This window comes from Trachemys scripta, chromosome 6 (genome assembly GCF_013100865.1).
Source record: "Trachemys scripta elegans isolate TJP31775 chromosome 6, CAS_Tse_1.0, whole genome shotgun sequence".
Lineage (NCBI taxonomy): Eukaryota > Metazoa > Chordata > Testudines > Emydidae > Trachemys > Trachemys scripta.
This window is the reverse complement of record NC_048303.1, coordinates 73,541,814-73,557,840: the sequence shown is the minus strand read 5'-3', so window position 1 is coordinate 73,557,840 and position 16,027 is coordinate 73,541,814. Positions and strand designations below refer to the sequence as shown.

Sequence of the window (16,027 nt, the reverse complement as noted above, 5' to 3'; positions counted from 1 at the left end):
TATGTACAAAGGAACTAAACTGTATGTCCTACATACAATGACACTCTGAGAAAATCAAACTTCTATAAGGAACAGAAAGATGACTTACTTCCCAGAGGTGCTGAGTGTTCCTGATGGCTCCCGTTTGAACCTTCTCCGGCAGAAGGACAACTCCCTGGAAAGGCCCAATCCATGTGCCCTGCTGGATCCTCTGAGCAGCGCAGATGCCATAGGCCAGACCAGGCACAGTGCTGGTACACAGACACACTTCCCGGGGAAGATCCCTGAGCCATTCAGGGATCTCAGGTGGAGGTGCTGCGGCTGCAGCACTACTAGTGCCCACTAGGCGGCGCAGAGAGTGAAGTGGCCCATGCATGGGGCACTCACCGTTGCGATTATCAGCACACATGTCACATCCTGTGAGGCAAACAGGAAAAAGAGTAATTAACTTGGTATTATCAGGTTAATACCATCATCTCCACCACAGACAAGGACCCATACATTCCTCCACCTTTTTATCCATTTAAAGACATCTAAACACACCCACACTTTTACATGTTCTTACTCCCTTCTCCTAACCTCACCAAAGCCCTTAAAAGAGAAATGCGAGAGCCTCAGCAGAAGCTCTGCAGACATTCTGCAAGCACAATGTGTTCATTGACCTGCCAAGCCTCACTTACTGGGACAGAGTTTCTAAGATTAGCTTTTTTGATTAATACAAAGGCTGTTTTAAACATCTGCCTCTTGTGATGAAGGATTTAGTAATATGCTTCAATGAGACATTTTATATCTCATTGATGATTTTTGAAGGCCCCCCCCCCCCCCATTCATCGTGCCACAGCTCAGTTCAGGGGTGTTATTGGAATGGAATTTAATTTTATCCTTATTTCTTATAAAATATTAGCTCTAGTTCCACATTACCATGTGTATGCATGTATGCTTATTTAATACAAAGAAATAAAGGAAAACTCTCAATGGTAAATTATATTAATGAAATCTTATTCATTTGCTTTCTTACAGTTCAATCTGGCCTTTCCTGGATACCACAAAACAACTTTAAGAACATTGTTTTATTGTACAATAATACATGTTTAATGTCTACTATAGCAGATGAGGATGAGGATAATAAGACCATGTTTGGTGATGCAACCAGTTCCTAATAAAAAGACCACTGTGTTAAAATACTGATTACACTAACTACCCCTATTAATGATGGCTCTATATTTTGGGAAGATCTGTCTGGGATTTTCTTTTATAAGCAAAGAAAATTTTGGAAAAGTGTTTCCATTACACATTTCTACATATGCCACGAATGCTCGACTTCCAGGAAAATGTTTCATGCTCAGAAAATCCATTTCTCTGGAGATATATTGAGTTAATGTAATAATAAATCTATTCAACTATGTTACTGTCCTCAGAACATTTTATATCTTGTAGCACAATTAAAGTTTTTATATGAATCTATTCCAGAAATACAAACAAAAAGCAATAATTATACTACAGTATTCACATAGCAATTCATAGCTCTTCCCCTAATAATTTTACATTAGCCACATGCATTCTTATAAAAATAACACAAACTATTCACCAGAGGGCCTGAGGTTTAGTGGTCTAACCCACAGATTTGGAATAACTAGACTCCCTGGAACCACAGGTTCAAATCCCAGCAGGACTGACTCAATCCTTCTTCCTTCCAAGGTAGATGAATTGAGTAGTTCCATGCCATTTATTATGTTGGAGTCTTTCAGATGAGACCTTAAAAAAACCCGTCTTTCTACTCTGCATGGACATTAAGGGCTACATTTTCAAAATACAGTCTCTATTTGTGGAGTCACAAATTCTTGCACATACTTCTAATTGCCCATATTTCTAAGCATTATCATCTACTGTCCACATGTAAGTCCTAACACATGCAAATGATAAGCTGAGAAATTTGCAAGAGTTAGTGAATGACAAAGGAGGCTAGTATGAAACACCCTTGAACATTTGTCCGTAAAAAATCCTGGAGGGCTTCTATGTGTCCTTAAGCAAATTTCCATATCTCCTACAAGTATGCCAGTGCCAGTTCACTGCTGTCCTCCACCAGAGAAGTGGCTTCAGTTAAGTGATTCTATAGAGAGAGAAGTCTGTATCACATAACTCTTGTGGAAGAAACCCAGGGAGGAGGTGGGATTGCACAGGAAACTCTTTGTTTCATCTCATGAAATTCCTAATTCGTCATGCAATCTGAAAGAGAGGTTTGCAGGACCATAAATGGGAGCAAAGAGAATGGTTTTCAATATGTGTAGATATCCCAAAATCCATGTGGAAATCTTGATGTATGCTGCTATGTCTTTCTCACCCATGTTAAGGCCACTCCCTCACCCAAGAGGTTTGACAGCATGAACCAGGAACCCACAGGAGTTAGTTCTGACAGAGTCAGCATTAAAGTGGCAAATAGTTTCCCACAGATATGCCAGGAGATGATGCCACATAGACATATGTCCCTCAACCACTCCCTTTCCTACACAGCACCTTTTTCAAACTATGTGGTTTGTGCTACTGATGCTCATTTCCCCCTTCTATGTTGACTTCTCCTATGGGCCTATTTGCACACCTTTCATTTCCTCCCAGCCAAAATATGGCCCAGAATTTTTAAAGAACTTTGAGATCCTCTGATGTGAAATATGCTTTATAAATATAAAAATGTTATTATGCAGGGTTTCTTTTATTAGAACATGTTTTACTTCAATATATCATTATAACTTATTTGTTTATAAAACCTCATTTAAAACCCATACCAAAACTGTGTGTAAGCTAAAATATTTGTACCTCATTTTTGTCAATTACCTTTTTATTTTAATAAAAAGGTAAAAATATACAGCAAAATATATAATATACAAGAAAATGTCTCATCATATCAGATAAATTCGTTCTCTCTCTTTCTCACTGAAAATTTAGAATTTTGTTACTCACTAGTCTTGAGAGAGGATATTATGTAGCAAACACTCTCCATACCAATTCCCAAAAGCAAACACACATCTAGATAATAAAGCTTAGCAAATCCATGTTTGTATTTTCAAAGCTTATTTGGAAAGTAGAGAAAAATATCACAACATCCTATCTCCCGCTTCCCCCAGAAACCTAAGGGTCAAGGAATGATTATGACGACCCCAATCCTGCATTTCTTGCATACCAAAATTTACATTGCAACTGGAGTTTGATATGTGTAAGTATACTGGACCAGGCCCCCAAATGGCAAAAAAGACACAACTGTGAATTAAGTACTCTTTTTAAAAAAAATCTGATTGCTCATTATGTAATCTACAAAAAAACATTCTATAAGAAAGTCTCAGGATTTAAGGAAAAGATGGCTAACCAAAATCTCAGTTAGCACCCAGAGCAGACCCTTGAACTATGAATAATTTGTACCCTGCTTGATGATCTTTTAGATGTGTAACCTTCTCCCAGCATCCTGGTTATTAATGGTCCTCTTGGAGACACAATGTCTGCAAAACAACTTGAATAAATGAAGCCAAGGCATCTTCTTGACTCTGTCCAGGTAACTCCAGTATCAGCCCCCTGTACCCTGCCACCAGGTACACATCATTTTTCACACGCGTGTGTGCACACACACACCTTTTAGAACCTCCCCTGATTTGTGCATTGTATTTTGTATTTGACTATATATGTGGATTAGTAGCACGAAAATCTTTTACACACACACACACACAAACACCTTTTATGCATTATATTGTGTGTTTGACTATAGATGTAGATTAGTAGCATGAAAACAACCTTTTAGCACTCTCTATCTCTAAGAAATAGAGATTGGGAATTTGAAGAAAAATATAAATGGATGCCATGTCACTGTCACTTGGCCCCAGGAGAAGATTCTCTTTCACCAGCTAGCAAAGGGTACTGCTGTTCCCTGTCCACCAACTACCCCCTGGGAACAATAATAGGTGATGTTTGGCATCTGTAGAATCTTCTCTTCCTGATGTACTTCTTCCCTTTCATTACTGTTAAGGCTGAAAGACTGAAAAGCTGGATATTTTCTGAAACTGGGCTGGCTAGAGAGTCTGGTGTAAAAGGGAGGAGTGTTGGCAGTGCAACATAAGTCTGTCATTAATGCTAAGCAAGATCGGAAACATTCATGCTTTTAGTCACTATTGTACTTCTATCCCCCACTTCTGATCAACTTACACCCCGAAGTATGAGGATTCTACTGCACTACTGTAGTTCCCCCCCCCAAAAAAAAAATATGTGCAAAGTGAATGCAGAAGGGATTTGCTGGTCTTTCTGTAAATGGTACAGCAGTCCTGAGGTTTTCAGAAGGGTTGCCACCCAGCACAGTAAGTAGCATACCACTGCGCAAGCCCTACTTTTTGACCCTAATGGATCCAAATGGTAATGAACACTACTGGCCTCATCTAAAGCTCATTAAAGTGAATGGAAATATTTCCATTTACATCAACTGACTACCGATCAGGCCCTAATTCAGGAAGAAAGCCTAAAGGAGATGGCAGTAGAAAACAGAGATTTGATGGAAATGGATGAAGCATGGGAGACTTCAGCCAAAACTGGGTATCTCCTGGTAAAATTCAGCACTACCTCCCTGAGAATGCTGGAGTTAACAAATGAAAATGCAGCCAGACTCTCTGGAGATAGCTCACAGTTTCTCACTCTATATCCCCACACTCTGTTGATGGGAGGAATAAGGGGAAGGAAGGAGCAAGGGAAAAAACTTAAATGATCTATTTGTAGAATTTCTTGCTATGGCTCTTTGGGGAGGAGTGCAATATTTTTATCATTTATTCTGCCCCATACAATAACTGCCATTAAATGAATACACCATAAAGTCTGCAATATAACTCCACACACATACATATACAAATCTCAGACTCAAGCAAAATGAAAGAACACACCATTTCCCCCAAAAGACACAAGCACAACCTCAAAGCACACTAATTTGAATAACAGCAGCACTGTATATTTAAAATGAAAGCCGAATGGATGAAGAAAGTTCTTGAAGGTGCATGTAGAAACCAACATAATGGTATAAACCAAATAACCAGCTGTAACAATAAATGAAAGAAAATACATTTCATCTCAGCAATAATGTGTTTCAAAGGTGCAGTTATGCCGGATACCTGCAGTTTGCTTGTATTGAAGAAGTTTGGCCTTTGACCTTGTGCTTCATGATTCACTAGGAGTCTGCTGGTATCCAGTATAATTGCCCATCATTTCAAATGTTATTGCCAACGTATAAATATAAATCATATACTACTAACCCTATCTCTCTGTGTACACAGATAATATACACATCTGAGAGGAAGGTTGTTCTTAGTGGTTAAGGGCCTAAACTGGGAGTCAGGAGACCTGCACTTTGGTTTCCTGACTGCTAAAGACCTTTTATGCGACCTTAGGTAAACCACTTAATCTCCATGTGTCTCAGTTTCCTCATTGGTAAACTGGAACTAATATGTCCCTACTTCATAGGGGTGTTATCAAGACAAATTCATCACAATGTGTAAATTACTTGGAGATACTCTTGTGCAAAAAACCCAAAACCAAACCCGTCCCAAAAAGCATTTTGCCCTCCTCATTGATAGGGGATGATCTCTTTTCCTTCTCTTTTGCTCATTTTTTCTTGTCACCAGATTGGCTAATTTTCCATGGGATTATGTGCCAAATTATTGTATTCATTATTAATTATTATTAGTCATAGTATTTGTATTAAACTAAGTCTCCTATCAATATTTATATATGCCCATGACTAGAACTATATGCAACAACAAAGAAGACAGCACCAAGACAGGTAAAGCATATTTCACAATCATTTACAAGCTAGATTTTTTTAGATTGGCTTTCCTGCTTCGTTAGAGGTTACCACCATAGCTCAACCATTAGTAGGGGGGAAGGGGGCTGATTGGTCACTGGCTGGGAAATTGGACCTTTTTTTTTTTACCTTCTAGAATCTTCTAAGAGGTCTGATTTTGACCAGATGGAAATTCACCCCTTTGAGGTGGGGGGGGGGATTTTTTCAAGCCTGTTCAACTTGGATTCACACCATTGTTCTCTCTGGAATAAAAATCTACCTGATTTTAAAGTCCCCTCCGTGGTGTCCCAGAGAGACCACACAGGTAACAGTGGCAGCAGCAGTAAAGCAGAGGAGTTTCTTGCTGCCCTCCTCTCGCTCTTTCTCTGCACCTGAAACCAGCCTTGGCCTCAGCAGAAGTCTCTACACTCAGGCTAAGTTTAATGCAGGCCAGTGCGCTCCGCAAGGAGGAGGGGTTCTGCTTTTTCACTCCCACTCCTTCCCAGGGCTCCTCCGTCGCCCTGGTGTTGTCTCCTCCGCATGGCTCCAGCTACGTATAACTCCATTGCCCTCGCTTGGCGGTTTGGCAGCCAGCTCAGCCCTCCTGCCTGCCGCCCGGGGCGGGGGCCGTTCTGTGCAGCCTGTCGCCTCAGCGCGCGGCGCCGCCCAGGCACTCGGGCTCGGCAGCAGGTGCCACCAGGCAGGGCACGCGCCGCTGCTGCGGAGGCACTTTGCGGACAGCGCCATCTCGCCCACTCCCACCCTCCTGGGCTTCCCCGGGTTGTGTGCGGCTCCATCCGTCCTCCGGGGACGGGAACAAGGCGAAGGCCTGGCTGCTTAGCTGCCCCCCTTTCCAACCGGATTATGGAATAAACATGCCCCCAGGGATCCATAAAGCTAGCGCAATGCACTAGGGGGAGGTATCCTGCATTGGGGCACACTTACAGCCGCGTGGCTAGGTGATATAGATAGATCGTTAAAAGTATGTGCGTTGTTTTTTTCTTTGCACAATCCCCAAGCCCCTTTTCTCAAACCTGCAAGAGCAAGACCCTCAATCACTCCCTCCCCATCTCACCCAGAGGGAAGAGCTTTGCCCCTATATAACATCAGGCATAGACCAAAGCGGAAGGGGTAGTTGCTACTGGGGGGTGAATCGCTTCGCTTTAAGACCAGAGAGAGATCAGAAAGTCACACTCCGCCTCACTGATTCTTTATGGAGCCAGGGGGTGGGGGGACAGATGACTCCTGTATGCAGAACAGCGCGGGATGAGGTAGGGTTTTCTCAGTTTTTGCTGGAAAACCCTCACCGCCGAAAATGAAACAGGGTGTTCGGGGCGATGGGCGGGGGCGGGGAGAAGGATTTTGATGTTCTCTGTCTTCGACCGAGTGTATGAAGGAATTAAATTTCAGTGTCAGGTATCAGAAGGTTAGGAGAATATTGTGTGTAGATAAACCTTGCCACCCCCTGCCCCTCAGAGACCCCCATATACAATGTAGAGATGATGAATGGGCTCTAGGAGAGGAGATCGAAGCTCGGTCTGCACTGGCTCTACTCTCTTCAACAAAACTATAGGGCAATTAATTGTGGCTTGTCCCCTCATCCTTCATCTCCTTGTGGCACATATCGATGGAGATTACTGCTGATGGGCCATTTTATCACCTTAAATAAACAGTCACCACCTTCTCTAACCTCAATCTAATATATGGCTATCTGCTATGTTTAAGGGTGCTGGGTAACCAATGATGTAAAATAGCTAAATCATACATGTTACCAGCAATCTGCAAAAATGCAAATATTCCCCACACTGATCCACTTCCCTATAATGCTATATATACACTCGCAGCTCCCTGGAAATCGAATAGTACGAGGCGTGCAGACGCTGGTTTATGTGACCCATTCGTTTTACACAGCGTATTTATTACAGCGGCAGGTTGGTGCTTTACAATTAAGAAAGAGGACTCAGCCTTTCCAGTATGAAAGCCTCTTCCCAGGAGCAAGGGACGGCTGTCCTTGGGGCAGTTCAACTTTTCCCCACACTGAAATTTGGTATTCAAATACCCAACCCAGGACCTCATCCCCTCCTATATATATCCCCTCCTTCATAACCCGCCACCCTAATAATTCTGCTCCTTTTAGATAAAGAGCTACTCAGAAAATTGTCCGCAATCGCGTATCTCTTACTCAGGCAACATTACCATTGATTTTAATAGAATCCCATTTCCTTCAATGGGAGTAAAGACTGTAGGTTTGGGCCCTAATTAGTTTGATTATTGTGATTCTCTAACTCAAAATAACTCAATTTGAGAAAAAAACAACAACAGACATTTAGCCCACAATCCTTGTGGATTCGTTTAAAAAATTCAACAATTTTCAACTGATCTTTAAAAATCGACGCATGTGTTTGGGAGTAACTTTTTCGCATCTATCTTTAACGTCATAACAGTCCATATAAATGAGTGATGATAGGATATTAATTGACTAGCATAATTGAACAGGATAATATGTAGGATAAGGTAGGGTTTTAGTATTTGTTAGAGTAATTTTTTTTACTATTATAGGATAAATAATACGCATTTTGAAAAGACGTATTAACTTTACTAACCAAAATCGTCAAAACTACAATCACCTTTGTGATCGTCCATATTGTATAATTCTCCGTAAAATATTTTAAATCAAATAAATTAAATGTGAACCTTACATTATAATAGCGTTTAAATGGTGTCAAAGCCAAAAACGCACTTTGCAACTTTGTATTGTTTATTTAATTTAAATGATGTATTTATTAGGCACAATATGCAAGCTATTGAGCTAGTGGTGCATGTGAATTTGGAATTCATCATCACTATAGGTCTTTGTGCCACAATATTAATATTAAACGTGTGGGGGAGGTTTTATTTGCAAAGCATCTAGGTCAAGGAAAAAGTTTGAACCAGTCTCTTTTCTGCAGCCCAATAATAATAGTCTTGTGGATACAGACTAACACGGCTACCCTCTGATAAAAGAGACTGTGTTTCCCTAAAGATGTTAATCCAAACTGTGATTCCTGTAAGGCAGAGAAGGAGTTTATTCTTCCTTGTTGGGGGAAAGGATGTTAAAAGTATCATTTAGAGAAGAAATAATGACTACAATGACTTATAATTTCACCGTATTTTTAAGAAGAAGCGCAAACAAAACTAAATCCAAGAAATATCTACGCCTAACCCCGAAAATGTGTACTTCGAAACTTCTGCATATATCAAGGCCCGATCCCGCAGTCCCTATTCTGTTATACTATCCACTTACTTCAACAGATCGGGCCCTCAATCTGTTGCTATCTTTCGGGCACAGAACTCTTTAAAAAAAAAAGCAGCATTGCAACTTCTGTGCTTTTTAAGTGACTCTTTGCCAATCTTGGAACTTCGGTAGATTTATTTGGAGCTAGAACTCAAATTAAAATCAATCACCTCTCACCTCATCCACAAACCACTCTCCTTCCCCTCAGAGAGCCACCTACAGTACACTGAATTAAGGAAGTAGTGAAGCTAGTTGAAAATCAGTTCTACCAAAGATCACAGTACTGTGATTTCTATACATTTTCTTTCACGTTATATGATGTATGTACCAGCTATCCCAGTGCTGATCAGTTTTCTTTTTGAATTGTGCCTTAATAAGTGAAGAGCATATTATTGTAATTTCCATATAAAATATGTATTATCTCCCTTTTGTTAATATATTGCCCAAAATCACAGAGCAAACATATCTACCTGTTAACATTTCTTATTAAATAATAAATACATAACAATAATAATAAATCTAATATAATTGCAAGGAAAAGTTGCCTACCAAACAAGTTAAATGACAATGCATTTACTGAAGACCTGCAAAATGTAATAATTCTTGCACCATTTCTCCCTTGCTTTCACACGGTGAAAACTATTCAGGCACAACAAGATGAACATTTTACAAACGTCCTTTGTGATCGATGTATTCTTTATCAAATCCACCTTTAATGCTGTGATTGGAAAGAAACTCTGCAGACTTCACCAGCGTGCTATTTATTCCACTCACTCCTTAAAAATGTTCCTTCCAAATCACTTTATCTTTCTTTCTCTTTTTAAAACCTTTATCTTGTAGATTTACAGAGCTGCTCTGAGAAGTTAAACATGTATTGTCTGAGTAGTTTGGTTGGCGATTAAAAGTGCATTTCAAATTCCATTAAGTGCATGTAATTTATGAGATCAGGTTTTCTGCACTGGAGAGTAGAAAATACGCTAAGTCTTTTGACTACAGAGTAAAATTGAAGCACAAAAGTCACTGAAAACTAAACCGCTATCCAAAACAGAAACATTTGCAAGGCAAAGAAGGAACTAAACTTGTACCGTCTTCCCTCATACTCTTTAAGAGTATTAATATCAATGTAATTTAATTAATTCACAACAGAGTGCCATTTAATGGCAACTTTCGAAACAAGTCAGTCTTTGAAATTAAATTAAACAAACCCACATTTTACTTTTGTATGTGTTTATGGCTTGTTGTTGAGTTTTGGAGTATTTTTAATATCTAAAACAAAAGTTCGAAGTATTTTAAGAAGCAGTCTTTTGGGAACAATGCAGAAAACATACGAGATAAAGATATCTTAGAGCGTTCTACTTACATAGAGACGAAATGTATGTTATTGTTAATAAATGTGATGGGTCAATCCAGTCAATACTTTGAGAAAGTATTAACATGTTTTAATTAATATTATCTATTGAGGCTATTGAAGGTATATTTAATATTTATGAATGCTATAAACAGTTGGTGTAAACAACTTCTAGAAATTAACAAAGACTGTTTAATAATTTGGGTCTACCTCCAAAAAATAAAAAAAATATTGCGGTGATAACAGGATTAAGTGCCTATCAAATCCCATGTACAAAATTGGGTTTGACATCCAGTCCGGTATAGGACATTTATACTTTTGAAAGCAAACGTGTCATATTAGATTACTATGTCACACTTTTCAATAGAAATAAAAATAAACTAGCAAGGTGTGATTGATGTTAACAAGCTCTGAAAGGTAAATGATATTCCAAGGTGAGATGGGAGGGGGGGCGGGGAGGAAGTTCTCCACAGCCCTTCAAATGAAAACTTTTCGCCTGCCAAGCGCAGCTGAGTAATTGATTTATTGTAAAAGAGCTAAGAATAATGTCCTGCAAACTTTGGCTTTCCATATAGGCACCAAGTAAGAGAAACAAAAGGAACCACTTCACAGTGAATTGCTGTGTTGCTTATCTGCATTCTGAATTCATTTCCCTAAGCACTCTCTCAAAAACTTGCTCCCAGAAAACCTTGTTTTGTAAAGGGCACCTCCCAGAGAAGGGTCTTCGACAGAAATGGAACCTGGTTCTATCAAGCAATGCACTTAAACCTGGCTCTACCAAGCAATGCACTTAAACCTGGCTCTACCAAGCAATGCGACTAATTGTAATTGGCGGGGAAGAGCAGGACATTTGACGCTTGTCAGTGGGAGAGAGCAGGGTGCAGAGCGATAGGGTGCAGGTTCAAGGTCGTTGTTACCCAGTCTTGGGCGTGAGCGGACTGATTTCGGACTCTTTAGGTGTCAGGCTTGCCCTGGGCAGGGAGGGTAGCTGTATGAAGGGGTACATACGGTTGTTGGGGTCACCGGTGTGCTGGTTCAGGGGGATGATCTCCATGCGTTGCTGTCCATACAGGTAATAGTCCAGCTCCTCTGCTGTACATCGAAACCTGGGCGCAGCCCGCTCGCTGCACTTGGCGCCCCCGCCGCACAAGTCTTTGCTCTGCAGGGAGGCCGGGGCTCCGGAGGGGGACTCGGAGCTCGGTAGCGGCCCAAAGACAGGAATCTGGGCCACAGAGATCGAGGTCAGCCCGGCCAGGGAAGCGGCGGCGGCGGCGCAAGAGGAGGTGGAAGAAGATGGGGTGGACGAAGAGGAGGAAGAGGACGCGGAGGAGAGAGAGGCTGGCCGCTGGCGGAGGCTGTCAGCCGAGGGATCCGCTCTCTCGGGCGGCGGGAGCTGGGTGAGGGCCCCGCTGCTCTTGAGCTGGCTGCTCTGCGGGAACAGCTGCTGCCAGTGCTGGAGATAAGCTGGATCCACCTTCAGAAAAGCAGATCCGCCTGGGTCGCCGGGCTTCAACATCTCTGCAGCCTAGAGAGCAGGGGAAACGGGAGAGACAGGCGTGAGCTCCTACCTCCGCGCGGTGCCTCCTGCCTGCCCCAAGCCGAGCCAGCGTTCAGAGACACCGCCTCGCGCGGCCGAGGTGCGGGGGCTGTCTGAAAGAGCAGGCAGAACGAAGTGCCCTGCTTTGATTTCTGCCGTGTCCCAGCCTTAGCGAGAAAAAAAAACAGCCTAGGGTCAGAGAAGTCCCCGCCTGACATACATAACCAGCCCCTTCCGAAACAGGCAGAGAAGGGAACTTTTCAACGACTACACCGTGCACTAAGTGCTTCTCTGTCAATAAACCACAGTACAGAGCTACTGGGCCGGGGGTGGGGTGGGGGTCTGGCATGTACAGCCCTTCACGCCAAGTGTCTGCAAAGAGAGGGGGTGCCACTGGGAGCCACCCCAAAATCAGAAAGACAAGCCAGCCAGCTCGCCATGCCTCCACAAAGCTCCGTGACTTAACTGCCCCCCTGCCTGCTGCAAGGACCTTTCTCCATCTCCCCCACCCCGGTGCATTTTTACCACCCACAAACAACCCCAAAGTTCACTTTATAGAAAGGGTGGGAGGAAAAACGATTCTGTATTTCGAGATCTGTATGTATGAGAAAAACAATCGCTCAGCGGCATCCCTGAGCGAACTCGGCACAGTCAGACACAATTGCAGATAGCGGCCTCGAAGGAGGAAGAAACCCCAAACAAACATCGAAACAGCCTTCCGCAGCTCCCCTGGTGTACCCGACCCAGAGCCTGGCATGGCATGGCTCCCCCTTACCTGAGTATTTCTATTGGCTTTACGTGTGTGTCTGTGCTGGGTGTACAGCCCTAGGAGATCACAAGCCGTACGAGGTTTAAGAAGGGGACTTTTTTGTTATCCCTCGACAACACGAGCTTCCAGGTAGCGGCTGGAAGGGATAAACCTGGTGAGAGCCGAGCAGCCGGGCTCCCTTTGCTGTGGCTGAGTATTTCAGGCGCGTCCGGGCTCCTCTCTGGCAGACTCTGCGCTGGACACGTGGGCTTTACGACAGCACAAAATACAGTGTGTGGTGTGTGTGAGAGGGAGGGAGGGAGGGAGAGAGACAGAGGGGAAGGAGCGGGAGGTTAACCGTGGGTCTAAACACAGAGCCCCCTTTTTGGCAGCCTCACGCACTTTGTTCCTGTTTCATTCTTAAAGATGTCCCCATTCCCTAAACTGCGGGACTTAGGGTACTTAAAACAGGTCTGTTTCCATTAGCACACAGATAGGGAACGGTGGCTAAGTGGGACTTCTGAGATGTTCAGACTTTCCTGCTTAGTCGCTAAGGCAGGACTACGAAGTGTAAAGTTTTACTTGTTTGCTATGGGTTTGTCAAACGACAGCATCTTGAACGACAAAGCGGGACTGCTCGAAGGGACCTGTATAGTAGGCGGTGTTCCTTTCAGTGCAGACAGCTTTAAACTCTTCCTTGTAGTTCGGTGTGCTCAGGTTGGACTCTTTTGTAGATCAGTTTCCTATGACACTTTCATTTGATCGCCTTCATGTATTTGACCTTTGATTTACATTTTGCTTTTATCGTGCAGATGCTACGGTGTATTTTGATTCGCTTCCTTGTTCGTTTCCTTATTAATTGTTCCCCTTTCTCTGCTTTCCTGGTGCACATCTGGTCGCATACACTCCTTTTTTACATTTCTCGGTATAATTTACCTTCTGTTCTCCATGGGTACTTTAATAAGATCCATTTCAAGAGTTCCCAGGATAGGTGGAGAAACCCGCTGTTTTCAATCTGCTCTACTTCTGCCTTAGTTCTCTCTGGACTCGAGAGTTAGCCCGTTCATACTCCAGAAAATCTATACGTACTCTAGTGCACCACACAAACCAAAGTTTAGGTAGTCAAGACGTAGCCTCCTTTGCTAAACGTCTGCGCTTTAACTACAATTTTTTTCCTTGCTCGAAATTCAGGACCACAAGGTTGGCTATTTTCCGTGTAATTACTGGGAAATTTCATGTATCACTTAGTACTTAAGATCAAGTTTCTTCGGGCTCTTTTTCACATCGCATGAAATGATAGAAAAGGGATATCATTTGTCCTATATAATATATACTTATCCAAATATATACATTTAATATAAAATGATCAGATCAAAATACCTATCAAATGTAACGATATAATTCATATTGTTCTATTTCATTTTGACGTTATACACACACCATATTCTCTCTCTCTCTATGTAGTGTGTCTCAGTATTTAAACAATTAATTGAAGACATTTCTCTTCAACTTTCTACTTATTTCTTTCCCACCCGTTCATTCTTGCAGAGCCTGGGAAAGCTGCTGTTTAGATTTTGTCTGTGTCTAAGGCAGGACATTTTAACACAAATTTGAACAGAGCTGGGACAAAAAATGTTTTGACTGGCGTCATTTTGACAAGGTCATTCGTCATGTGCTGTATAGATTGATAACACCTAAGTTAAGGCAAACACAACTAGGGGGAAAGAACTGATTTTATGGGATATTAAGCTAGCCATAAAAAACTCCACTGTTTTTGATCAATTCTATTGTGCCAGTTATAATGAATTCTCAGTCCTTTTCCTCTATTAATCTACTTTTAAAAGTTCTGAAATGTTGGTATTTAGTTCACAGGAGAAAAGTGTGGAGAGGGAGAGAACCTTTTTTTATCACTTTCTTATTATTGTGTGTATAAAATGTTGATAGATATGCAGAAATGCGTAGGGCTACAGGTTTTCTTTGTTCTCATTTTAATACTATATATTATGCTTCATCAGTTCTTTTCCGGTAAACTTTTTATTTCCTCTTATTTGTTTTTTACATGTATTTTATAAATTCACATCTTTGAATGATGATTTTTTTTATTACGAAATGTCCTTACAAATATTAAATGCGTTTTAATGGCAGCAATCTTTAAACATTCGTTTCACACTCGAAAAACATGAAGTAGTAGGGAAATGCTCACAGCTAATGGGTTTAAGTGTATTGTCAATATCTCCATTTGCCTTGGATTGTTACAGAAATGATGCCTGTAGTTTCATATTAGTAGATTTTTATCTGCTATTGCAAAACTAGGGCACTCTCATACTTGTAACGAGGAAAGTCTCCCTTTGAGTGATCAAGATGGCAGAAGGCGATTTGCAAGGGCACCGAGTAGGTGTTCGAATCTCCTACAGGAGGATCAGGTTCCTCCCGAGATTTCTGACAAATGAGGGTAGAAAGATCAAATCCAAAATAAAACAGGATTAAAAAAAGTTGTCCTTTCCCTCCACCCTCTCAGGGCCGACTGGAGAGCCTGGAAAGTTGGACGCCTAATGCAGCAGGGCTCAGTGGCAGCATTGCAGGGCAGATGCTGTAGCTATACCAGACTGTGGGGCCAATCCTTCTTGCATTGAAATCAATGCGGGGAGGGGGCAGGATCGGGCTCCTTGTCTCTGTCTGGGATTGGAAGGGCTCCTCCGGGAAATACTGCTCGGCTGTCCCTGTCACTCATGCAGAGTCCAGCAATGACCAGGGGACCAATGAGCCTTGTCGATTGGATTTTTTTTTCCAAATGGAAAATAATCCAGTCGGTCTAATTAACTCGATTCACTCTGGAAGACTGGGCAGGCAATTGCTGTTAAACTAAATAACCAGAGGGATCCCAGTGGTACTAAGTCACAGCGGGGTGATAGCTGCTCCCTGCCTCTCCAGGGATGGGGTTAAAGGAGCTGGCTTTGGAAGGGTCACACACTTCTTGCGTTTCTCAGTCATAACAGATAACACTGCGACACGAGCCGAGCATTTAAAATAACAGATGTGGGGTCTGAAAGAGAAGAAACAAACGAAATTAAGTGTCAGTCCTGGTCTTATAGTTTAGTACCAGCTTTGCTTAGCCAAGTCCAACCTCTGGTTTGTCTTTCTAGGTTTGTGGGTGCGTGTGTGTGTGTTTTTATATCGCCCCCTCCCCCGCCGCTTGTCTCTGGAGGTTTATTGTTATTATTTCTTGCTGTAACTTCTGTGTTTATAGAGGCGGTGGGAGAAAAGAGTTTTTAGCCCCCTCCTCCTCTCGCTGGGTTTTTCATTATTTAGAGGACGAGCACTGAAACAAATCACATTGACCG

General features: G+C 42.1%; 1 protein-coding gene across 2 annotated transcripts in view; it reads right to left on the bottom strand.

The window, feature by feature from the left end:
• The window catches only part of PRDM6 (PR/SET domain 6), a 90,980-nt gene extending 78,025 nt beyond the window's left edge, over positions 1 to 12,955 (bottom strand). For both annotated transcript variants that reach the window (XM_034774303.1, XM_034774304.1), the window contains exons 1-3: positions 12,714 to 12,955; positions 11,410 to 11,926; positions 89 to 396 (exon numbers count right to left, since the gene is read on the bottom strand). In XM_034774303.1, the coding sequence (XP_034630194.1) occupies positions 89 to 396; positions 11,410 to 11,917 (816 nt within the window). In that variant the 5' untranslated portion in view covers positions 11,918 to 11,926; positions 12,714 to 12,955. The remainder of the gene's footprint in view (positions 1 to 88; positions 397 to 11,409; positions 11,927 to 12,713) is intronic.
• Positions 12,956 to 16,027: the final 3,072 nt, after the last annotated feature.